Consider the following 23,742-nt stretch of genomic DNA (forward strand, 5'->3'; position numbering starts at 1 on the left):
TCTGCACCGAGCTCCTTCTGGAGCTCAATCCCCAGCTCCGGCTCCAGAACCGAGTTTCCCAGAAGTTCATGGCAGTTCAGGCTGGGGCTTGGGGCCGGGCCAGTCTGGCAGCTCAGCCCTCGCTGGCTTCCGAAGAATTCTCATCATTCTCTGGGAATGTTTGATTTTGGCCAGGTTTGTGCATCAGCTGTTCCCCACGAGCCATGCCGAGGGTTTTGCTGGCTCCTGCGCCTAGGGAGATGAACCTGATGGTCTGGGCTGCAGAGGATGAGAGCAGCGGGGGCTGGCACGGGGATGCAATGGCTCCCGACGGAAAATAAAAATGAATTTTCATTGATTTTGGAGCAGGAAGACCAGCCTGATCCAGGCGCTGAGTGCATGCTGTCCCTGGTGCATGGTTAGTGGCTTGTAGAGGAGCGCACGGAGCAAGCTGGGGTGTGATGCAGCCCGTGCTGCAGCTCCGTGGCCCCGGTCCACCCCCGACCACATCAAACCCGGTGTGAATAAATCCGGGCTCGTGGCCCAGGCTTGTTTCCAGCCATGTGAGGCCATCGACACCACCATCACCCTGTTGATGCATCCCCACTGCATCTCTGCTTTGCGCGAGCAGAGCGGCTTCGCTGGGGCAGAGACAGCCCCGCAGCAGAGGCTCCTGTCCCATCCCATCCCGTCCCATCCCATCCCCACTTACCAGCACGTGGAAGTGGAGCCTGTCGCAGTGCTCCTGCCCCGCCAGCAGCACCAGTGCCTGGTGAGCGTGCCGCTCCCCGCTCTCGTCCAGGAGAGCCCTCGGCGTGTACCGCCGCTCGTCGATGGTGGCATTGTAGTGCAGCGCTGCAACGAGAGCAGGGCGGCTCAGGGCTCTCCCCGTCCTCACATCTCCTGTGCACCGACCCCGGGGTTAAAAATTGGGCTTTTGTGTACTCCAGTCCTGCCACTCTGCTGGCGCTGAGATGCCTCTGGGGGTGGAGGGCAGGGGCGCGCCGCGGGGAAATTCGACTTGGCTGCTGTTGCCTTTAACCCAAGTTTCTTTGGAATAAGCATCCACTTTCCAGGTCAAACCAGGAACTTCAAGACCGAGTAAAATTAGTGCAGGATATATAAATATTTGGCTCATATATCCACGTGCTGGCCTGTAACCCTTCTGGAGGTACTGCTGTGCTCTCCCCGCGGCTTTGCTGCAGATGTTTGCTTCCTGCAGCGCAGGGGCAGCAGCCGAGGGTCCCCAGCCGGTGCTGAGCAGGAGGAATCTGCACCCACCACAGCACCATGACACAAAACGTGCAGGGAAGCAAAGAGCTGGCAGCAGCGCTGCCCACAGGGAGGCATTTCTGGGTAGAAATCACGTGAAAATGAATACATTTGGCTCTGCTCGTGACCTGCTTTTTCCCGTGCCGGAACGCCCTGCGAGAGCGATTGCTGCCGGGTCCCGGGGGCTGAGCCGCCCTCGTCCCCTCCTGCTGAGCCACGGGCACCCCCTGGGTGGGCGCGGGGTCACGGCTACGCGCGGGGCTTTCAAAGCAGAGCCGGCCAACCCAGCCGTAAAGATCCCCTGAGCCGTTCAGCAGGGCACACATCTGGTCCGCAGATGTGTCCCGCGGCAGGGGAAGGATGGAGGAGGTCTGCGGGACAGCCACATCCCCTCCTGCCCTGCCCCGGGGGCTGCGAGGTGCTGAGAACACCGCTGTCACATACATCATGGCCAGGCAAGCCTGGGACAGAGGTGAGAGGAGGCTGAGCCCTGCCAAGGGTTTGTCCCTGGGGAGCTCCTTGGCACGGCGCAGCGGCGGAGCGGGGTCCCCGCTACGCTAGCCAGGAGCAAAAAGGGTTTGAGGCTGCTGGTGCTGTGCACACCCCAAACACACCAAGCTCCTGGCTGGTTCCCCGAGCTGGGATCTCCCTCGGGGCTGGAGAGCCCCGTAATGAGTGATTTGGGGGTTTTGCAGCACCAGCAGCCCCGCTGCTTACCCACGCTGGCTGTCTGGAAGTGGGCCGAGAGGAAGACGGCGGTGAAGCAGATGAAGGCTGACATGCAGGTGGCATCCTTCCCGTTCCGCTTGCAGTCCTTGGTGAAGATGTTGATTTTGGAGGGCTCGAAGCGGATGCTGGCGTTGATCTGGACGACGCTGCGGGACCTGGGGGGGTGAGCGAGGGCCGGGAGGTCGCTGCAGCACGGGGCACCCACGCGCGGCTCAGCAGCCCCCGGGAGGCTCCCACGTCTCCAGGGGAGCCCTTTCCACACCGTTCCCAAAGGCCACCACGAGGTGCTGACCTGCCCTCAGCTCAGCTGTGTAATGTTGGAGGAATAAGATCTCCAGCATGCGTTGGCCTCCTGCTTATGGCAGTGAAGAGGCTCAGCACTGAGGGCAGGATTCGGCCCCTTGCACCCACATCAGCGTGTCTGAAGCCAGCCCCGGGGTGGGTGCAGGTGGCACAACTCTGCTGGGGCAGCTCCCTCCGTCCTAACAGCCTCAAGGGGCCTTAAAAATGTTAATCAGATTGGAAAATACCGAGTTGCTTTGTTAAATAAGGAGAGAGGGAATCTGAGCGAATCATCACAGATGAAATCACTGCTATGTAGCTCCTGGGGAACTAACAAGGAAATTGCGCACAAAACAACCCCAATGTCCTGCTAGGGCTCTGCTACATCTGAAATCCCCTGGCCCTGCTTGGAGAGGGGTTGTTATTCTGGAAAGACGGGTCAGATTTTTGGGAGGTTACTTCTCCCCTGGAAACGTGAGCGAATTGCAACGAAATTGGGGCAGGGGCAGTGCCAAATGAGACGCAGCTAACCAGAGCAGCACGGCGTTCCCAAGAGAGCCGACAGCTAAGTCCACGAGCCCATCTTCGTTCATGTCCAGCTGTCCGTGGATGCTGCATCCAAAATACATCAGGCCTGGTCCGAGGTCTGCAGCTGCTATCCGCTGAAAAAGCAAAAAGGGGGAAAAAAAAAATAATCCAGCCTGGTTTCCATCAGGAGCACCTCTGCCTGCGAAGCTGGCCTCCAGCCGCAGTTGCACGGAGGGGGCTTCACACATGAGCAGGGGCACACCGAGGGTCGCTGTGCCAGTCCCTGCCACGTTACTGGGTTCCCCTTCCCCAGTAATTACACCAAACTTAATTTTGGGACTGAGAGCAGTTTCCCCTCGGAGACACCATCCAAAGATTTCTGCTGACGTTTACTGTTTCTCACAAGTGTTTCTAATATTTTCTCCAAGGCAAGTCCCTGCACCGAGCACTAAGCATTTCCCCTAATTTTTAACATGTTTTCCATACCGTACACTTGTTTTGCCTCAGGCCCACCAAAACAGAAGCTAGCTAGTGACTGTGCAAGGAGGAAATACTGAGCAGGAATTCCTGGCCCGTGGAAGTCTGTGACCAAACACCCTCCGACTGTGCTGGCGCCCATGGACATCGACTTCACGCTGGGTTTGGTTGGTGAAGGATGGGGCCAAGCAAAGCCCCGGGAGCTGTACCTGCTTGTACTTCTTCAGGACGGTCTCCTGGAAGCCGAGGAAGATGTATATTGCTCCTTGGTGGTCGTCCTCCAAGGGCGCCCCAACCACAACGTCGTTGTAGGAGTCCTGGTTGAGGTCAGGCACGGCGGCGATGCAGGAGCCGAAGCGGGAGTTCTGGTAGCTCTGCAGGTCCCCCAGGGCCCCGCTGGAAACAAAGCGGTTCTGTGGGGATAAAAGGGGAAAAAATAACTCAGCAGCAAGCTTGGAAAGCCAGGAAAACCCCCAAAGGCAAAGAGACAAGAAGCAACCCCTTGGAGTCCTGTAAAATAAAGAGCCCGACACCTATCCACGGAGCCTTTCATCCCCTGGGTTGCTGGGATGAATGGAGGTGCTGTGGGGTGGAAACGTGCCCCTGGCAGTGGGGGCAGCTCCGGGGATGCTCTGCTGCTCCTCTGCAAAGCCCGGTGCATGCACAAGCTTGGGGAGAGCCAGGAGCTTGCAAAGAGGAGCCTGGGAAGAGGGGTGCTGAGTTGACATGAGAAGGAAATGGGCTGAGCCTTCAGCCGAGGTGTGGGTGAGCCCCATGCTGATGGCTGCTTTGCCTCCCTTTTAAAGCAACATAAATAATTGCACGAAATTTTTGCTTTAGATATGGGGATCCCTGCTGTGCTGGGCAGCCTGCGCAGCCTTGAATTCTGAGCACCGTCTTCTTGCTGCTCCTGAATCCCCAGGGCCCATCAGATTTGGGTCAGAAACTGCATTTTTTGTTTTACCAGGATTTTAGGGCGGCAAAGCAGCAGGCAGGAAAACCAGTATGATACGTCCCACCTGTGCCCCAAAGTGCTCGTGAAAGGGACAACATCGCCTGGGGGCTATGGGCGAGGGGACCCCAGGGACCCAGCCCCACGGTGGTGCCCGGGTGTGCCCGTACCTCTCGCAGGGCGTAGACGTAGACCTTGCCCCTCTCCCTGCCCTCGCTGAAGTACATGGGGGCTCCCACCAGCAGCACGTCCGTGACACCATCACCATTCACATCCAGGGAGTTGATCTCGCTTCCGTAGTAGGAGCCGATCTGGGGGAAGATAGGAGAGGACGGCTCAAACCCCTTCCTTCCTCGAGCTTTGGAGCCGTGGATGCAGGAGATCCCTGACCACGGGCAGGTTGTGCTGCTGAGCCTCTTAAACACTCTGAGCGCCGTGCCCCGGCGTTACCTGCTCTCCCTTCAGCGCCTGGTGGATGGTGAGGTTGCGGTTGTTGTGCATGGTGAAGATGATGACCTTCCCCGTGTGGTTGAAGCGCGGCGCTCCCGCGACGTAGAGCCGCTCGCGCGCGGTGGACACGACGGAGGAGACGGTGTAACCTGCATTTCGGGGGTGGGGGTGAGCAGGATCTGTCCCCCTGCTCGCCCCCCATCCCACAGCCTGCCTGGGGTCACCTCCGTGCTGCCGGCACAGCCCTGAACGTGGCTTTGCCAGCGATGCAGTGATGCAGGTAAACCCCTGTCATCACGCACGGAAGGTTTTGCTGATGCTGGGTGTGAAAATTCAGGGTGCAATAAAAGCTGTGTGCATCCGTCCCAACCATCGCTCATAAATACTTATGCCAAGCTAACGACCTCCAGCCATCCCAATTTCTGACCCCGCAGGATTATTTTCTGTGCTGGCACCAGCAGCGCTGCGTGTCACACACTTGCTCACGGTGGGCTTACACAGGAATATAATGCTGGGGTTGCAAAATCCCCTTTTTCAGACTTGCAGGCAGCTCCAGGCTTCTGCACATTCGCAGCTGGTTTTAAATGCTGCTTAAATTATCAGACACGCAAAGCACGGCCAACACTGAAGCTGGATCAGATCCCTCAGGGTCACACCAAGCTCAGTTTTCAGTAAGAGAGGGGCTGGTGGGGCTTCCAGAGCCCTTTCCCTGGGCACTGACCGTCCCTTAGTCTCTGCCTTCCCATATATTCCCCTCCTGGGAGGAGATTTCTAAGCAGAGCATCAGCCCTGAAGCACCCAGGTCCTCCCGGAGCTGGGCTGCCGTGCCGTAGGATGCACCAGGGCTTTCTTAACATTCCTGTCTTTCCCATTGCTTCCAGTAAGCAAAACAGCACCTGGGGCTGTTTGTGTCCCCATCCACAGGGGGAAGAGCCTCCACGTGCCGGGGGGTGACCCCACAGCCCCCAAACCCTGCTCCGTGCCCAGCTGGGCACGCACAGCCCGGGCAGAGGCTGCGTTTTGCAACCAGCTTGGGATCCTCACCGCGGGGCTCCCACACATGGAACGGATTAGCACAGCAGGTATTTCCTCCCCGGGCATGAAATTTCATCAGTGTTTCTTAAACTGTTCCAGTAAGCACTGCGAATGACCCGGGCTGGACGGGGTCTGAGCTGCTTCTGAACTCGAGTCGTGTTTGTGCGGCACGAAGCAGGCACCGCGGGGCCCTCCCCGGGTGCCAGGGGCAGGGCAGGTCCAAATATTAAGCAAATATTAAGCACCCAAATATTAAACACCCAAATATGAGGAGCCCAAATATAAAGCAATTTTTAAGCACTCAAATATTGAGCCCAAATATTAAGAGCCCAAATATTAAGAGCCCAAATATTAAGAGTCCAAATATTAAGCCCCCAAATACTAAGCCCCCAAATATTAAGCAAATATTAAGCAACCAAATATCAAGCACCCAAATATTAAGCAAATATTAAGCACCCAAATAGTAAGAACCCAAATATTAATCAAACATTAAGCACTCAAATATTAAGTGCCCAAATTTTAAGAGCCCAAATATTAAGCAAATATTAAGCAACCAAATATCAAGCACCCAATTATGAAGCACCCAAATATTAAGCAAATATTAAGTACCCAAATATTAAGCATCCGAATATTACGCACCCAAATATTAAGAGCCCAAATATAAAGCAAATATTAAGCACCGAAATATTAAGTGCCCAAATATTAAGCACCTAAATATAAAGCAAATATTAAGCACCCAAATATTAAGCGCCCTAATATGAAGCACCCAAACATTAAGCACCCAACCACGACCGCACCCCAGCGATTGTGCCCGGCGGGGCTCCCTCACCCAGGTAGGCGCCGTGGTTCTTCAGCTCCTCGGGGAACTCCTGGAGGTAGGACTCGCGCAGTGGGATCACCTTCCCGCTGCTGGTCTCCTTCAGCACGGCCCCGTTCCAGTCGTAGGCACCCACAGCCCCCAGCAGGATCCCATCCTGGGGGGGGGACAGCAGCCGTCGGCACAGACCCAGAGCACCAAAAATCCCGTGCCAAAGCTCTGCAGGTGGCCTTTGGGATGGGTTTTGGGGCCTCTTTTCGTGCTATTTTTCTCCTATTGGAAGCAATTCTTGCCCTCACCGCCCGTAGAGGTGAAGCTGATGCGTGCTGAGGATGAAATGGGTGAGGACCCAGTGGGCTGGGTTTTGTGGGGGAATGCTCATGGGGGTCCCACTGGGGGCTGCAGGGTGCGAGGAGGGAAAACAGTGAATGGTCCCTCCCAGAAATCATGGGTTTTGCAGGAAGGATCCCTTATCAGAAAGTAAAATATTTAAATAAAATAAAATAAAATAAAATAAAATAAAATAAAATAAAATAAAATAAAATAAAATAAAATAAAATAAAATAAAATAAAATAAAATAAAATAAAATAAAAACCACTGCACTCCCTCCCCACCCGTTTTCCACCGGTCAGCCGCCCACAGCAAACACGCAGGCGGGAGCAAAGCAGCGGGGTCACTCTCTTACTTCCACGATGTGAGATGAGAAGCCCGTCTGGGACATCTCCAGTCCAAAGGAGATTTCATTCTTGTTGGTTCCTTCAATACAAACAAACAAAGACGCTGTCGTTAAGGGGAAGCTTTCCAGGAGATGATCCCTGGGTCTGGCTGGGCTGCAGGGCCACCTCCACCCTGCTGGAGCACAAAGGTGCCCGTGCCCCCCCTAAATACCCCCAGCTACACACGCTCGTGCTGCTAATGAGCCACTGAATAAATGCAGAATAAATAAATAGCGGGAGTGCTGCCTCGTGTCCTAGCTGCAGACTGCAGGAGCTCATAAACGTGCGGATTCAGAGGATCTCACTTAATTATTGCAACTGGCTGAAATTCCTCACCCAGCGAAATGTTCTTCCACAGAAGTGCTGGGCTGGCTGAGATCACTGGTGGGGAGTTTATGGGCTGGTTTGACCCAAATTCCCCCCCCCAAACACAAACGTTCAGTGAAAACCCTCCACCTTTTGTTTCAAGGCTTTGTCCCAATATGCCATTTTCTTACGAAATTTAGAGAAATGTCCTTTTAAAGACAAACAAGCGTGGAAGGAAAAAGGAAAAAAAAAGCTTTTTATTAGACAAAACGTGCGTGCTGGGGTGCATGCATCAACTGGAGGCTCCATATTCCTGCCCCCCCCAGCACAAACCATTCCCAAAATGACCCAGCACAATAAATCTGGCTGGGATGCGTGGTGCTGAGCAGCGTGTCCCCGGGGAGGGCAGGGGAGGAGCCCCGCTCACCTTCCAGGCTAAAAATCCTTTCCCCCAGCGCGTCCACGATGTCTTTGAGCGCTGCCTCGTCGGTGACGTTGAAGAAGTGCTTGTCATCCGGGTCGCTCGCTATGAATTTTATCTCGTTCAGAAAGGCTTCGGGATTGATCCCTCTTCTGTTATAATAACCCAGTACCTGGGGTTGGGAGAGGAAGGTGTCAGGCGTTTCCACGCGATGGATAAAGCTGCCCTAAAGCACCCCAAATCTTTGTGCCTGGCACCCCGCGATGGGAGCAGACTGGGGGGCTGTAAGGATGGATGTGATTCGGGTGCCCACCCCCAGCACTCACCGCCACCGCGTATCGGGTGACGTTGTCCTTCTCGCTGTCCTCGATCACCTTCTCCAGGTCTGGGCTGTCGTGCGACTCTCCATCTGTGATTACAATCATTACTCTCTTTGCCCCTTTCCGGCCACCTTTCTGAAACGCTTCCGAGCTGCAATTGAAGAGATGCCCTGGGCTGCTCAGCGTCGCCGGCGGGGTCGTGGCAGCCCCCGCGCGCTTGCCCGTGTCCCCGAGGTGTCACACAGCGCCCTGCATGCCCTGCGGTGGGACACGAGCCCCAGTGGCCAGGTCACAAAGCACAGGGGAGGAATTAAAGGGCTGCTGGCACACAGGGAGCTGCAGTGGGGTGCGGGATGCTCAGGGAATGCTTTAGGACTTTGTAAAAGGGTTTTTTCCTCTAGTGGAGCCGGCTTTTTGCAGAGAGCATCCTTTAACTCGGCAGGATGCACTAAATCTGGAATATGGGTCAGGCTGCGGTAAAAATACGCAGGGACAGAGTTAGTCCTGGGTAAATGAGGAGATGGAGCTGTGGGTCGGGGCTGTGCTGGGCACCCCAGTACCCACTGGGTGAGCAGAAGAGCAGGGCAGCTGCAGGGCAGCACTGGGGGCTGAGCTCTGGGTGCTTTCAGAAAGAGGAGACCCGTTCAGGATCTGCTCCTGTGCCCAACCCCGGTCCCTCTGCAGCTTGAAAAGCATCAGATGAGGACTGGGCATTTTTGGAGAAGCATGCTGAGCCCCTGCCTCGCGAACAGCAAGGAGGGATGGAGCGTGGTGGTGGGGGGAGAAGGGAATTAAAACAGTCACTGCAAACTCGTTGGGGTGAACGTGAGAGATTTTTACCGAGCAAACTCTATCCCATAGGCAGTCCTGGTTTCTGTGCCTCCTCTTTGCTCTATGTGACTGGCAGCCGCCACCACGTCTTTTACAGACCTGTAGTCATTTAAGTGAAACTCGTGGACCACGTCTTCTCCGTACTGAACCACGCCGACCTAGGGGTTACAGACAGGTCACACCAAGAGCACAGAGGGCTCCTGCTCCCAGGAGCACCGGGTCTGCATTTTGGGCACCCCGGCGCTGTGAGCTGCCTGGGAACTATGGGCAGCAGCACGCTGCTGGCCTGGTGCCTGCTCCACGACCCAAAAAATGCACCACGACGTTGCATGACTGAGTATCCGTTTGATTGTGCACAAGCTGCTGCAGGGGGGTTTGCCACAGATGCCTCCTAAAATTGGGCCAGGCAAAAGGATAAAATAAAAGAAGGAAAAGTGCAGCAGGAACTGGATGATATTTTGCCAGCATTTGGGGCTAGCAGTGACAATAAATATCAAGGCCCAAGAGTGTCTGCAGTTGTGTTCACCCATGGAAGAGGAAGCCACTGGGAACAGGGACTCGGCAGTTTCTCAGCCAGTTTTGCTCCAGGTTAGCGGAGCCAGCAGCTGAGCATCTCTCACTGTGTTCCTGCCACTACTGGGATCCGACCCCCCCAGCTGTCCATGGCCACCCATAAAATCTCGATTTGCTCCAGTTTTCCCTCTATGGGACCACTGATTGGGACCAATCTATGGGACCAATACTCAATTCTGTTTCCATTTTCTGCCTGCTGCTGCCCCCTGCTACACAGGTGCAGGACAAAGCGTCCGTGCTGTGTTGTGGCCCCACAGCAGCCCCCAAAAAGACAGGACAAGGTTATTTGTGCAAAACACTGAGGACTCAGGAGCAGCCAGAACACATCTGCCCTCCCTTTCTTTGCTTGTCATGGAGCTGAGCACAATCCCTGCGCAACCAAGCACACGACTGCAGGGCAATACTCCGATATTTCCATATGATTTCATCCTCCCCATGCCTGGCCGGGGTGTGGGTTGCTGCTCTCCCCGTAGCTCATCTACGGACATTAATGTGAGCATTATTTCCATGGGCTCAGCTTTGCAACACATACGTTGGAAGTTCCTTTTGAGAAAGCACAGGGCTAAATTACGGTGCTTTTTGGCAGAAAAGAGACTTTGAGAAAAGCCGGAGGAATCTACGTGACACGGGAACGCACGAGCCGTGCATGGGCTTACTTGTATCTGGCCGGGGCCGATGTAAAATTTTTTCAAGATGTTTATCAGGAAGTGCTGAACTTCAACCCAAGGATAGATGCTGTTTGATCCGTCCAGGACTATGATTATGTCCATGTACGTCTGGCACCCTGTGAAAAATACGCGGCGCGTTATTGAACGGCCTTGGCAGCACTTGTGAAGGGGGGATTTATGGCCTCATTCCTCGCAGGCAGGTACTTGCTCTTGTGATTTGTTGGGAAAAAAAAGAAATCTTACTTCAATCGCTCCTAAAGCCCTTCACTCCAATATTCGCTGCAATAGGGCAGACAGAAGCCACGTGCATCCTCTCTGCCAAGAGAAGTCTGGATAACTTTCTAAGAATAACGCCCCGCGGTCCTGTCTCTGATTCAGATTTGGGCCTCTATCCTGCCTCATAAGCTACGTACATCAAAGGGCATCCCCCTGCGGGCAGGATCCGGCCCCTGCTCCCCCCTCAGCGCCGTGTGGTGATCCCGAGCCTTTTCTGCCTCTGCCACCCAAAAATCCCAATTCTCCCCCAAGCCAGGATGGGGAGAAGGAGCACTTGCAGAAGCTGGTGCAGGGCAGCCCTCTGTAGTTTCCTACCACCCATGGGAAAGCCAGGAAGCTCATTTTATTGCCTCAAAATCTAATCGTGTCCCCAAATCTACAAATTTGGGCCAGAACATTTAGCATCCAGTCAATGAGCTCTTTGTTTTGTGCGGCCAAGCTCTGAATTCTTCCCCTATTTTTCCTCCCGAGCCGCGCTGATAAAATATTCTGGATGCTTTTTGTTCTGTTTTGGGGAGAAGAAGGTATTTTTTGTCTTCCCCGGGTGTCAGTCAGAAGGAAAATGTTTACCAGATGTCTGCGTTTGTGACCCCCTTTGAATCACTTCCCTGCAATAATTTCCTCCGCTATCTCGCCTTCTGGCAAGCACCGACGGAGCTTTGTTTGCTCAACGGTACCGAAGTGCTCAGGGCACAGAAATTTGTGCTAGTTTTGAGCTCAGGGTGAGGGCTAGAGGCTATATAAGATTTTCTCCTACTCTGCAGAGCCGGGGCCACGGTCTTGGCGAATCTGAAGTTGGCGTTGACGCGGGAGCACATCCCCGTGGTGTAGTAGGAGCTGCCGCACTCGTGGGACCAGAGCGGGCTGCAGGCCTGGGGAAAAACAAAAAGAAAGCATCAGGGGTGGGCCTGAAAATGCCACTTTTTCACTGCCTGGATGCTGAGAGGCTGGGCAGGATGAGGTGGGGAGAGCAGGGGCTCGGAGCATCACCGCCAGGCAGAGCTAAACCCCGAAAGAGCAGAGAGGGGTGGCAAAGACCTGGAAAAAGACGTGCCCGCATGCAGACATCCAAACATGCACATCAAGGCACACTCTCTGCGTGCACCTCTACACGGACCCTCGGCCCTCACCAGGAAGCTGCTGTCCTTGGGGTTGGTGGCCAGGCTGAGCCCCAGGCGCATGTTGTCCTTCCTCTCGGACACGTTGGACAGCGTGACTCTTCCTTCGGAGAGAGGAGCTGGTTAGCGGGGCGCAGCACGCCTCGGTGCCGTGGGGTTTTTTTGCTTTCCCTTTTGTTTTTGCAGCAGTTGTCAAGATAAGACTTTTTTTTTTTTTTTCTCTTGCCACAGCCAACAAAAGAGAAATTTCTTCTGGAAATTAGACTGTGAGTCACCGAGTCTTACGTAGTAAATCCTTAGGAAAGAAACCCTTCTGAGCAGCTCTAGCATCTCATCCTTTATTGTCAGGCCAGCACACACTTAGTGGCTGATTTATGTTTGTGCCTTTCTCTCATTTCCCATGTCACAGTCCAGAAACCAGAAATGGCCCACGGGGCCACCCTTTATTTAGGTTAACAGGAATAGCATTTAGCCCTGGCAAAAACACTTTCTAACCATCCGTTCCCCCAGCACAGCTTCGTGAGGGCACCCAAGCTTCCTCCGCCCTGGCTGGTGATGCTTAACCCTCGGTGATGGCCAGGTGGGGACCGTGGGGGTGACAGGAATGATGGGGACAATGGGGACGATGGGGACAATGGGGACAATGGGGATGAGGCTCCTGCCAGCCTTTCTGGCTCTTGGAGCTGCTCTGCACAAGCAGCACAGGACAGAGCCACGATGGTCACCTCGGCCACACAGGCACCTGGCATCCCCACAGGGCAGCCCTGTGCCTGCTTTTACTCAGGTGACCTCAAGGGATTGTGCCAACAAGACAAGATAATCAAAACCAAAATAAAATAGAGTGTGCTCACGGAACCGATCTTTTCATCTGAAACTGGTTTCCAATGGGAAAAGATTGCTTTTTAGCAAGACTCAAATATGCACACAAAAGAGATTTATTCCCTGGAAAAATCTTGGTGTTCTCACAGCAAAAACCAACCAATCAAACACAAAAAAAAACCAACAACAACAACAACAACAAACACCACTGCAAAACAAAACAAAACAAAAGCCAAAGCAAAACAAAAAAATGCCCAACAAACCCACAATGCTTTCAAACAAAGACGTATTTGGTTCCAATCAATCAAATGCTGCAGATGAGCCAAAGCTCCTCCTCTCTTATCAGCTCTGGTAGAAACCCAGAAGAGTTTGGATTAATGATGATGACAAATAAAGTGGGAACTGCTGCTCCAGCGGGAAACCTCCCCAGACTTTGCCCCCGAGCCCCATCAGTGCTCCTCGAGACCCTGGGAAAGTCCCTGGCTCCCACGTCCCCCATTGACATGGGGTGTGGGGCTTTGTCCCCTTTGGCCTCGCTGTCAGACAGAGACAGAGGAACCCTGACAAAGGGCCAGGCATTTCCCCCTCCTCGGGGCTGGCTGGGGATGTGTGAGACCCCCCAGATCTCTCCTCCTGCCATGACAGGGCCCTGGGGGTGGTGGAGCTGGGCACCAGTTCCCCCAGTAGCTGGGCAGGATGGTGCTGGAGGCGAAACTTGCCTCCCTGAGCATCCCCTAGTGGGACCACAAACTCCGTGACACATTATCAGGCGTTTGACAGTGGGGTAACTCTGCTAACTCTGTCCTGATCGAATAAACTGAACATTTTAAGCTCCTTTAAATAAATCACTTTTTTTACTCTTGCCTGATTTGCTTCATTTTACTCTGTCGATGCTTAAAGCCCAGCACCAGGAGTCATACGAACACCTGAGCTAATGACCTCGTTAAAAAATCCTCCTGAAATGTGGTCCCCATGCTTTTGGGAGCAATCTGGGCAAGGCACCAAGGCGAATTTTAAAGAATAAAGCCGTGACAACGAGCAGAAGCTCATTAGAAACACCCTGCTCGCCCCGCACCCCGTGCCCCGTACCTAGGTTGAGCTTGGTGCAGTTGCTGGGGTTGTCGCTGGTCACCGGGCACTTGTAGACATCTCCTGTCTTCTGCTGCCCGTTGGTCTCGTAGGGGGCCCCCACCACCAGCCTGCAGGAAAGAGGTGCCCATCAGTGGCCTTCAGAAAACAGAGCGTGTTCCTGCAGGGATGGGGTCCCGACCCTCTCATCTCTTGCCTCTTGCAGGGTGAAACCCGGTCCCCACCAGCCCCAGGGGACCCTCCAAGCCGGCCAGATGAATCATGGAATCGTAGAGTGGATTGGGTTGGAAGGGACCTTAAAGATCACCTAGCTCCAACCCTCGACCCCAGATGACTCGCTTGGAAGCAAAACCCATCAGGTTATGGGGTTATGAGGTCTGCAAACCCATCTGCAGCATGGGGAGGAGCAGAGGACCCCCTTGTCCCCTCCTCTCGATGCATTTTCACGGCTGGCACAGGCAGCAGGACCAGCACCGATGCCCTCAGCATCCACCTGAGGTCCCCAAGGTGGCACTTCCCACTGCTGGGATCACCTTCTGGGCATGTGTGTGTGCCAAGGAGTCCTAGTTCCTGCTGAGATACCCAAAGTAATAAGCAGTTGTAGCTCACGCTGGGGTCCGTAGGGAATTTTCCCCACTAAAAAGCTAAAAATGTGAATTTTTAGGACTTTTGCACCGAGCTGGGGTTGCTCGCTAGCAAACAGCCCGGAGCTGGTGGTGGGGTCAGCAGTCTGCAGGCGAGGAGCTGGCACCCATCTGCACTTCAAAATAAGCAGAGGTTTATCAGCTGATAAAAGCACAAAGAGCCAGCGAGGGTGTGGGATGTATCTGGGACATTGCAAGCATTTTTCTCACTTTTTCCTGTGGACTTGACCAGACCAGTCGAAAGCAGCAAACCGAAGGCGGAGGAGAGCAGGACCCGAGGAATTTGGCCGTCCCTTCCAGGCTAGTTCAAAAATACCCCGAACCGCGGGTTTCTGGCATCTCCTGCTCCCGACGTGTTAGCCCAAAATAAACCCAGTCCACTGCTTTTTGATTTTACAGCCCGATTGGTGGATGCAGCCGTCCCTGTCCGGATTGCTGAACAAACAGGACCTCTTTTGTTCTGGGTTGCCCTACACAACAGCTGGCGAAGCGACCGCTCCCAGCACAGATGTTCCCTGTTAGGCCAGAAACGGCCTTTTTTTCTTTTTTCTTTTTTCTTTTTTTAAGCACTGCTTCTACAAAGACACTAAACACTCGTTCTTTTATCCCATCACTATAAAATGGGATTGCTCGCCAACTGAAAACCTCCAGAATCTAAGAAGCATTTAAGGATTCTCATGGAAATACTTCCTGTCTTACAGCTTCGCTGCTAACGAGGAGACTAATTAGAGTAAAATAACAACCATCTGGAACCGTCCCCAGTAGCATTCAGAGGCTCAGGCAGATCCGGTGCCTGCCCCTGGACCTGGACGAGGAGGTTGCTCGTGTGTCCCTGCCGTTGCCACACGATTGATGCTCACGGTCAGAAAGGGGGATTGGCAGCAGACGTGAAAAGATATTGGGGGCGAGGAGGGAAAAAAAACCTTGAAGGTGGGAAGGAAAAAAGGTTGAGGTACCTCAAAGGATGGTGTTTTCCACTCTTCGTTTCCCAAGGATTTAACACAAGCAGGATTTGTGCTCCCATGCCCCCAGATTACCCCACCATAAGAAACGCCGAGCTGGGAATCCCCCAGTAATTCTCCCTCCCTCATTAACAGTGTCACACCACCCATTAATTCGCTCAGCAACACCCAACTGCAGCATTTACGAGGACGAAGCAGCTCTGTAAAACACGAGACGATGACGACTGCACAGCAGCCCATTCCACCCATTCCCCAGCCCTACGTCAGGCCTCGAGGCTCAAAGAAAGCCCAAATATTTACAGCCGCTGCCACAAACGCAGCAGAAATGCATGAAGGGGCTGTGAAGCTCGCAGAATTTTTTGTCTCCCCAAGACAATGGCATTGTTTTCCCTTTTGGGTTAAATTGAAATGATTAAGTAGCTGAAGCTGTCAAATTCCCATGGAAAGTTGGCAGCTCAGGGGAAGATTTTTCCAGCTGTTGGGAAGGTGACGGTGCTGGCCACAGGGCTGGGAAAAGGTTCCCCAAAGCTGGCTGGCAGTGCTGCTGCTGCTGATTGCACCAGCTCGCAGGTTACAGACCCCCTCCTTCATTTTGTGGTTTAGAAACTTGTGGTCTAAATATTTTATTTTTTTTTTGCTTGTTTGGTTTGCTCTTTTTTTTTGTTTGTTTGGTTGGTTTCATCATAAATGACCCAAATCTAATGAGAGCATCCTGAGCATCCGCAGGGAGCCGGCCCCCTCCCTGTATGCACCCGAAATCTTCCCCCTTGTCCTCCCTCGAGGGTTGCAGCCCCTGGTCCTTGCAGAGACCCGAGCAGCAGGCCTTGCATCATGGTTTGGCTAATGGAGGAAGATTTAAAAGAAAATAAGAACCAAACAAGCCCTCCCTCGCCTTCCTTTTTCATGCGCTCCTTATGGGGAAAACAAAAGCAAAAAAAAAAAAAGGGATTAAATGTGAAGCGCGCAGACCGCTCAGAGCAACATGTCTGAGGACATATTTTTAACTTTTATCCTGGGAAAAAAAATGGAAAACCAAGATGTCAGTGGAAATGCCTGAGGAGCATCTGCTCTGCCAGTGCAGGAAGGGGAGCAGGGGCTGAGCTCCTGCTGGTCCTGCAGGAGCTGCGCGCTGGGGCGGCTGGGGCTGGGGCTGCAGGCTGTGCGAGGCTCACCTCAAGCACCAAAACGAAGCCTCAAAGACGAATTGGGAATTTTCAGGGTTTTTTTTGCACTGTTTTAAATGGTTTTGTCTCACGTGAATGTCAGTGGCTTGTACAGTGCCCTGCTTCTAGGCCAGCGGAGCAGCACAGACCCTGGGAGGCTGCAGCACTTCGGTGTCTAGAAAACCTGGTACCGAGTCATTGTGCTTTTTTTTTTTCTTTTTTTTTCCCTTTAGCCCAATTATCTGGTGAAATTCCCTGTGCCACGGGCATTAATTCACTCCTGCTGTCTCAGTAGTGAACCCAGCAAAGGATGCTTGGCTGGAGCACATCTTCCCCAAAACCATCCATCCGTGCTTTGAAGGCGTCAAGCGCTGGAGAATCCATCCTTTCCCCAGGGAATTTGTTGCAAATCTTCAGCCTCAGCCTTCAGCCTCATCCCTTCAGCCTCATCCTCTCAACCTTCAGCCCCATCCCTCAGCCCCAGGCTCCAGCACCGAGCTGAAGGCACCACGTGTGGCCACGTCATCTCCCAAAGAGGGGGCACCACCGCCACCAGGTCACCTTGTGACACCCCCAGATCTCACCTCCATGGTTCTGCTTGACCTGCATGGTCTCTATTTCTCTTCATTTATCAGTCTCTAGTTCATAACTTTTTAATTTCTGCCTGTTACCCCTAATGTGCTGCTGGTCCCTGCCTTGCCTGCCCTCCTGCTCGTACCGCGGGCCATCCTGCCCCCAGCTGTGCCCCCCAGCACCTTCACCCAGGCTCAGGTCACCTCCAGGCAGCAGAGAGGTGCAGTCACCACTGGTGCTGTGCACCCCGAATTAGGGATGCCTGAGACGCCCTCGAGACTTTCTTCACCCCACCAGCTCCTGGCTTCTTCAGGCAGCAATCCCCTTGCTCACCAGGCTCTCTGCGCACACAGCGGAGAGGTTGCAAAGCTCATTTGGAGACCCAAAATGTTTTGATTAAATGGAAAGGAGTCAGGAAAAGAAGGTATGTCTAGCTGGTGATCCGGGAATGCAGGGATTAGGGAGGAATGGAGAAGAAACTATGCTTTTCACAGGATTTTTCAATCAATGGGACACTTAATCTCCTGCAAGGCAAATTCGCTTGTAGTTAATTTATTCAAGATGGGCCTGGATGAAGAAGTGATTAAGGAGGTTCAGGAAAAGGAGAGCTCAGCTGTGGAAAAGTTTAAATTGCTTTGTGGCTCCTTGGACAGGACGTGGCAGGGGAATGGACTTTGAGATGTTTTTCTCTACATTGGCAAGGGTGGAAGAAAAAAAAAAAAAATAAAGACCTGGTGGGAGTCCAGGGGGAGGCAGAGCCGGCAGAGGGATCACGGCATGGGAGGACGCGGGACCTGGAACCAAGTCCTAGACCTGGCTCTAGCAAAGCGTGCTGCCAGCCCGTGGCCACAGCCTTGATTTTGGGACACCAGTGATGCCATCCAGCCCCTCGCTCGGTGACCGTCCCATCGCACGGCGTGGGCAGGAGCAGGGGGCTCCCAGCTGCTCCTGCTCACCTCGAGCAGCCAAAGCCCTTGTGCTGGGGACCAAGTGCTTCTACAAAACCACACCTGGGACAAACGGCTGTGGCTGAGCTCCACCACGCTCTGATGGAGCTGGAGTCGGTGCCTGGTTTGTTTTCAGACCCAGAGCCATCCTCAGCACGCCCTGAGGCACAGCCAACGCCTGGCGAGGTGCAGCAGGGCCAGGAGGTGACCGAGTGCATTTCTGTGTCCAAGTTAATGGGTTAATTTTGGAAAGCAGGTTTGAGAAAGGATGGTGCACAAGGCCAGGAGCGAGGCAGGCCTTTGCTTTCCTGCGTGATGGCAGCGAGAGGGCTCATCCAGCCTCCGCCCAAGGCTGGGTGCGTGGCAGGGAGGTGGAGGGTAAGGATGGCCACCACCAGCTCAGGGCTGAGCTAGCAGTGGCCGCAGGGGAATGTCGCACCCTTTGCAAGACTCCTCTGTCCATTGAACGCCTGCTGAATCATCCCTCAGAAGCATTCCTGGCTTCAGAGCCCCCAGTTAGCAGACAGCAGAGCAGTTGCAGAGCTCTGTCCCCACGGTTTGAGGGTTTCAAGGGGTTTCTCTCCCAAGACACGGTGCTTCCTTGCTCTGAGGTTTGGGGTTTGGGACACACCAGCCCAACAGAGACCAGACCCAGACCTGCTCCTGGACATGAGCTTTGTCCCTGTCCCCTCCTGGCCACCTCCTGCTTGGGGACAGCCTGTGGGAAGCCGTCCTGCCACCGATGGGCACAGACACCCTTGGTGGTTGTTTTCCTACGGGCCGATCGGTGTTTTCCCTGCTGTACAACAAACCCTCTCATTGCAAAACAAAACATAAACACAGCTGTAATTTAACCAGCTGCTCAGGTCGAGCCAGGAGGCTCCGAATCGCACAGCCCCATCCCACGGCTCTGAACGCTCCCCACGGACCCAGGGGGCTGCCTCCATCCATCCAGCACCCACAAAATGAGAAGGGGACACCACCAGGACACGGGACCAAGGGACCAGAGCCCAAGACAAGCAGTGGCTGAGGTGAGGGATGCACCAATCCTGCCATAGGAACCCCGTAGCTGTCTCAGTAAGCGCAGCTCCCGGAGCTCTCCTTAAAATAGCACATGACGGGCGTGCTGCAGAACACGGCCGAGGAGCTCGCAGAATAGTGTGGTTAGAAATAATGATACTTTATTTTTCTCGGTGTCATTTTTTCCCTTTTACTTAGGGATATCGTAACCCAGAGGTGTTTACAGGCGAGGCCCCTCGGTGGTTCTTGCCTGGGCTGTGGGTTTCCAGCACTGGTTGATGCTTTTTGTCAGCATCAGGCACTCTGTTCATCCGGACCCTTGTGATTTTTGACTTTCTGCTGGAGGTTTCCGAAGCAAACCCCAATCTCCAACCTTGCTAGGTACCTCTTGCTTTCCCAAATTGCCCATCATCACCAGCTGATGGTGTTCGTGGGGATTCTCACACCCCAACAGGTCACCGGCTCCATCCCGCTAACCTGCGGTGCTCTGCGACCACCCAACCCTAAATAACAAAGATGTGGCCACAGAAACCTTCTCATGGTCGAGCGATATGAGATGGGAAGGAGCAACACCCCTCTAATTCATGAAGATCTGCTGCAAAATACCTCCAGCCTCACTTTTTCTCCATCCTGATTCCTGTAGGGCTGTGAGAGCATGCGGAGCGCTGCAGCTGTGGGGTGGGAAATGATGTCTATTTTCCTGCTTAGGCCAAAATCTTTCTAAAAAAAAAAACAAATGAAAGCTGAAGAGCCTAACCTTATAGCTGATGCTCACCAGCCCTGGAGCTGATGACAACCGTGCTGCTTCATGGCAAGGAAAACGTGCCCTGAGGATGTCAGATGTCCCCTGTCCTCCTCGGTGCCAGGCAGTGGGGAACGGCCCCAAAAACCCCGTGATGCTGGTAACAAAGCCCCTGCTAAATCCCCCGGAATTACACCCACAATAACACCAAAGAGGGGATGACCACGGAGCATGGGAGATGGGAAAAGGGAAGAGCGGGGCCGCGGCGTGTCCCGCAGCCCTGGCGTGGTGGGAGGGAGAGCCGGGAGCAGACACGGTCCCCGCGCCGAAGGAATGCTCTGCAGCTATGTACCCTTTCACCAAAATAATCCCAGCGCTCGGGTACCGGCCAAACCACAGGAGAACTGCAGCCAAGAAAGCCTCGCAGTAGTAGGGAAATAGCAAACCCTTTAACTGTTTTTCCAGATCAGCACAATTACAGCTCGAAATCCACCGAGCAGACTTTTCGCTCCTCTCCCTCCTCCTGCTCCCTTCGGTCGTGCTCGGTCTGGAAACGTCACGTCTGTGCCTGGAGCTGCCGGGCACCCAGGGGGGGTTTAACCACGGGGGTCCCCTGCTGTGGTTGAGGGGCCAAATCCTGCACCCAGGCTTCGCAGCACCCCCCTGGTGCTGCTGCACAGCGAGGATGGGGCTGCACGAGCTCCAGCAGCTGGGGATGCTCTCCTGGGCGATGCCATCTTGCCAGCAGCATCAGAGAAACCCTGGCCCCAGCCAGCTCGGGAACGCTGTATTTATTATTTTTATGGCTTCTGAAGGCTAATGGATGTTTATTCCCAGGGCTTTCCTTCCACAGCCAGTTTTCCTCAAGCATCTTTATTTTTTCTTTGCATAGCTGGAAACGTGCAGCCCGCAGCCACAAGCTGGTGCAGGGCCCTGGTGATGCTCTGGCACAGCCCAGCCTCTGCCTCCTATTCCTGAATTTTTGATTTAGATGGGAAAGGTGGGGATGGAAAGCTGGGGGTGATGGCTGGGCTTTCTGCCTGGCATTGGACTCGCTGTCAGCGATCCAGCTCAGGTGGTGAAGTGCACCGCTACTACTTGGACTGCTCCCCAAAAAACCTGTGCCCTCCCCAGCCCTTGTCCTGCCAGCTTGGGGACCCATCCCCACTCCAGCTGGGGCACAGAGCAAGCAGGGGGCTAATCTGAGATACCTGGTGGCAGAGCCTGCAAGAAAAGGGCTGGAAAAGCTTCCAGGTCAGCACGAGAGTCAGCACGTGAGCAGAGCAGGGAGTTCTCCTTCCCTGGGGAGTGACACTAAGGCCGGGATGGTGGGGATTTGAAAGAAGCCAACAGGAGAGGGGAGGTGAAAGAAGGAGAGAAAATTTTCCCCTTTTTCCCTCTTTTCCCCCTGATCTTGGACCTCTAAGAACGTTTCAACCTGAGCTCCAGGTGATTCCAGGTATTTGACCCCCTCAACTCCCCAAACCTAAACAGACCAGAGTGGAGCAGAGGAGCAGCTCCAGGCCCTTTGGGATACCACCACCACTTCTACCCTTAAAACACCTCTCTCTCCTTCAACCCGAACTTCTGGGAGTGCCAATGCCCTCAGCTTCATGGTGTCACCTAAGGGAGTCAGCACCGGGGCACTGGGATGCTCAGACCACGCAATCCAGGCAGAATTTGGCCCCAGGTGCAGCAGGAGCACTGGGTTGTTGCCACTGTGTTGCACGTCTGGGTGAGTTTCGGTAGCCAGCTGCCCTTTTTTTTCCATTCACATACTTGGAAAAATCACAGATTGCACCTCCTGCTCGATGAAAAAGGGAGAGAAAGCGGCGAGAGGGAGGTCTGAAAGTCAGCCGCTGACTGCCAGCAGGAGAAGCGACCCCCCGAAGCGGCGAGCTGTTAGAGCAGTAAATTTCCAAGTGCTTTTTTTCCCCTGGAGTTTAATAATCCGAATTCTTTCCTCCCAGGTTTTCCACTATCAGGGCTGCAGTTATAGCCCCCACGTGCAAGCTATCTGGCTCCCTCCTGAAAGGCTGGAGCAAGAGAAATAGCCACAGCGAAAAATACGCCTGCAGAATGTTTTATGTGTGTGTGTACGTCCGTACACACAAATAGCCCGTACACTCACACACACACATATAGAAGCTGCTTTGAAATCCTTCTGAAGCCCTCCACGCTGGCCAAAAGCAGCATTAAACGGTTCAGACCGGAGCAGAGGTGCCAAAGTCCTCGGATTCCACACTTGGTATTTGGCAGCCGGCTCCCCGCGTGTTGTTGGAGCAATCCCTCCTGCAGCAGCCACGTTTCTGGGATGGCCATTCAGCTCCTCCGAGCTCTGCTGTACTTTGGGGGGTTTTGCTGAACTCCTCGGGGCCAATATTCGATGATGCTTGCCTGGCTTCTGCCTTACTAGCAGCTGGGGTTTCATCTTTTCATCCCCTTTTCTTCTGTTTTCTGGCAGCTCCTGAGCCTGGCCGAGGCTCTGCACAATTACCATCATGTGGCGGAGCTGCTCCTTCTCTACGTCCTCGGTTTATACTACAGACGTTTTGTTTGTTCAGTCATTTATCCTTTAACCAGAGTGAGTCATGGTGGCTGCAGTTTTTAACTATGTACACATTTAACAGACATCCTATACTGTGTAATTGCATGCTATAGTGCACACTGTATTTATGGAGATACCTACGCTTACTCAGGGCGGTGAGCATCCATTTTTGCATGCAGAGGAACCAAGAGAGGAGAAAAGCTCCAGCTCTGCCCTGGCCAACGTTGGCTGGGGAGATGCAGGAGATGCCAAAGCCAGATCTCATCACCCCCTGCTGCTCACAGCAGTGTGGTGGCACCTGGTCGTGCCAGAGCCCTGCTGTCTTCCTCTGTGACACCGATGTCCTGCGCAGACGGATGCTGGCTCATTGCTCAAGGAACACCAAGCAGTAGCACAACCATGTGCCATCCTCGTTGGGTTATGCTGCTCTCCGCCAAGGTTTTTTGGCATTGGATGGATGAAATGTGATACGGAAATGATGTTTTCTAGCAGCCGAAGTGGTAGGAATGTGATGGCAGGGACAGATGGTTCCTGTTCCTTCTCTCCTTTGGAGAACTGCGGGCTCCCATCTGCATTTCCCAGGCTCAGCCTAACCTGGGTAGCACAGGGCCAGAGCCTCTTGTGGGGGCAGCTCAAAACCCACTGAGCTGGGGTTTGGGATCTGCTCCTGGGAGGAGATATTTCACAGCAGAACCTGGTGCAAACGGGAGGCTCGTGTATGCCGGAGCTGCATACACGAGCGCTTTTGGAGAGGTGGTCCCCACCCTTTGTGGGCAGGAGGATGAGGATGGAGACAGTAGGCTGTGCTGGTGTGCCCTGAGAAGCCACCCTGTGATTTTTGACAAAGTTCTGCCTCCTTTTTTGGCCCTACCAGCACGCTGACAGCCATCCGCTGCACCTCTGCGCGCCAGCACAGCTTGCATTTGGGTTGCGGTAAAGAAAGACCATGAGGGTTTGGGGCTAGAAAATGGGCTAAGAAACGATTCCTTTGGGCTCAAAGCAGCTGTACCTACGGGGGCACCTGCTCCAGCATCACACGGAATGAGACCACAAACGAAAACTTGACCAGCATTAATGCCAGGCTCACTTTTTGCCCTAAGCCTGGCTGTACGGCACCCGTGGGGCAGACCTTTCAGCTCGGTGGTGATAGAGTTTTGGGGTGTTTTGTCTGCTTTTGGCTGTAGTACCTGGCTGTGACCTTGGAGAGCACCCAGTGTCCCCCCAGCCTCACTGGGTGGCCACTTCACCCCCCCAGCACCTTAGTTAGCAGCACAATGCCCCAGAAGCCCCAAACCCCGAGCAAAACCCTGAGCAAAACCAGCTTCTCCCCACACCGCCGACAGCCACAGGCGGCTCTGATCGCTTCTGCAGACCTGACTTCTTGGAAACTCTATAAAAAGGGATGGCCTCAGCCCAAAACCCCGACGGGTTTCCAGCAAGTGCTGGAGCCAGGGAGCCATGAACCTGCCCGGGGCGGCTCCTCG

At 54.0% G+C, this 23,742-nt stretch overlaps 1 protein-coding gene across 1 annotated transcript in view; it reads right to left on the bottom strand.

Annotated features, from left to right (window-relative positions):
• ITGA11 (integrin subunit alpha 11) overlaps positions 1–23,742 on the bottom strand; it is a 38,187-nt gene that overhangs the window by 8,831 nt on the left and 5,614 nt on the right. Inside the window, exons 3-17 of the mRNA XM_082769566.1 lie at positions 13,660–13,769; positions 11,764–11,855; positions 11,391–11,505; positions 10,346–10,473; positions 9,126–9,274; positions 8,292–8,436; positions 7,972–8,137; positions 7,208–7,278; positions 6,534–6,678; positions 4,670–4,818; positions 4,390–4,530; positions 3,477–3,680; positions 2,794–2,924; positions 1,969–2,135; positions 692–834 (exon numbers count right to left, since the gene is read on the bottom strand). Coding sequence (XP_082625692.1) covers positions 692–834; positions 1,969–2,135; positions 2,794–2,924; positions 3,477–3,680; positions 4,390–4,530; positions 4,670–4,818; positions 6,534–6,678; positions 7,208–7,278; positions 7,972–8,137; positions 8,292–8,436; positions 9,126–9,274; positions 10,346–10,473; positions 11,391–11,505; positions 11,764–11,855; positions 13,660–13,769 — 2,056 coding nt within the window. The remainder of the gene's footprint in view (positions 1–691; positions 835–1,968; positions 2,136–2,793; positions 2,925–3,476; positions 3,681–4,389; positions 4,531–4,669; positions 4,819–6,533; positions 6,679–7,207; positions 7,279–7,971; positions 8,138–8,291; positions 8,437–9,125; positions 9,275–10,345; positions 10,474–11,390; positions 11,506–11,763; positions 11,856–13,659; positions 13,770–23,742) is intronic.

The sequence above is a fragment of the Aythya marila genome (genome assembly GCF_965140915.1).
Source record: "Aythya marila genome assembly, chromosome: 11".
NCBI classification, from domain to species: Eukaryota; Metazoa; Chordata; class Aves; order Anseriformes; family Anatidae; genus Aythya; species Aythya marila.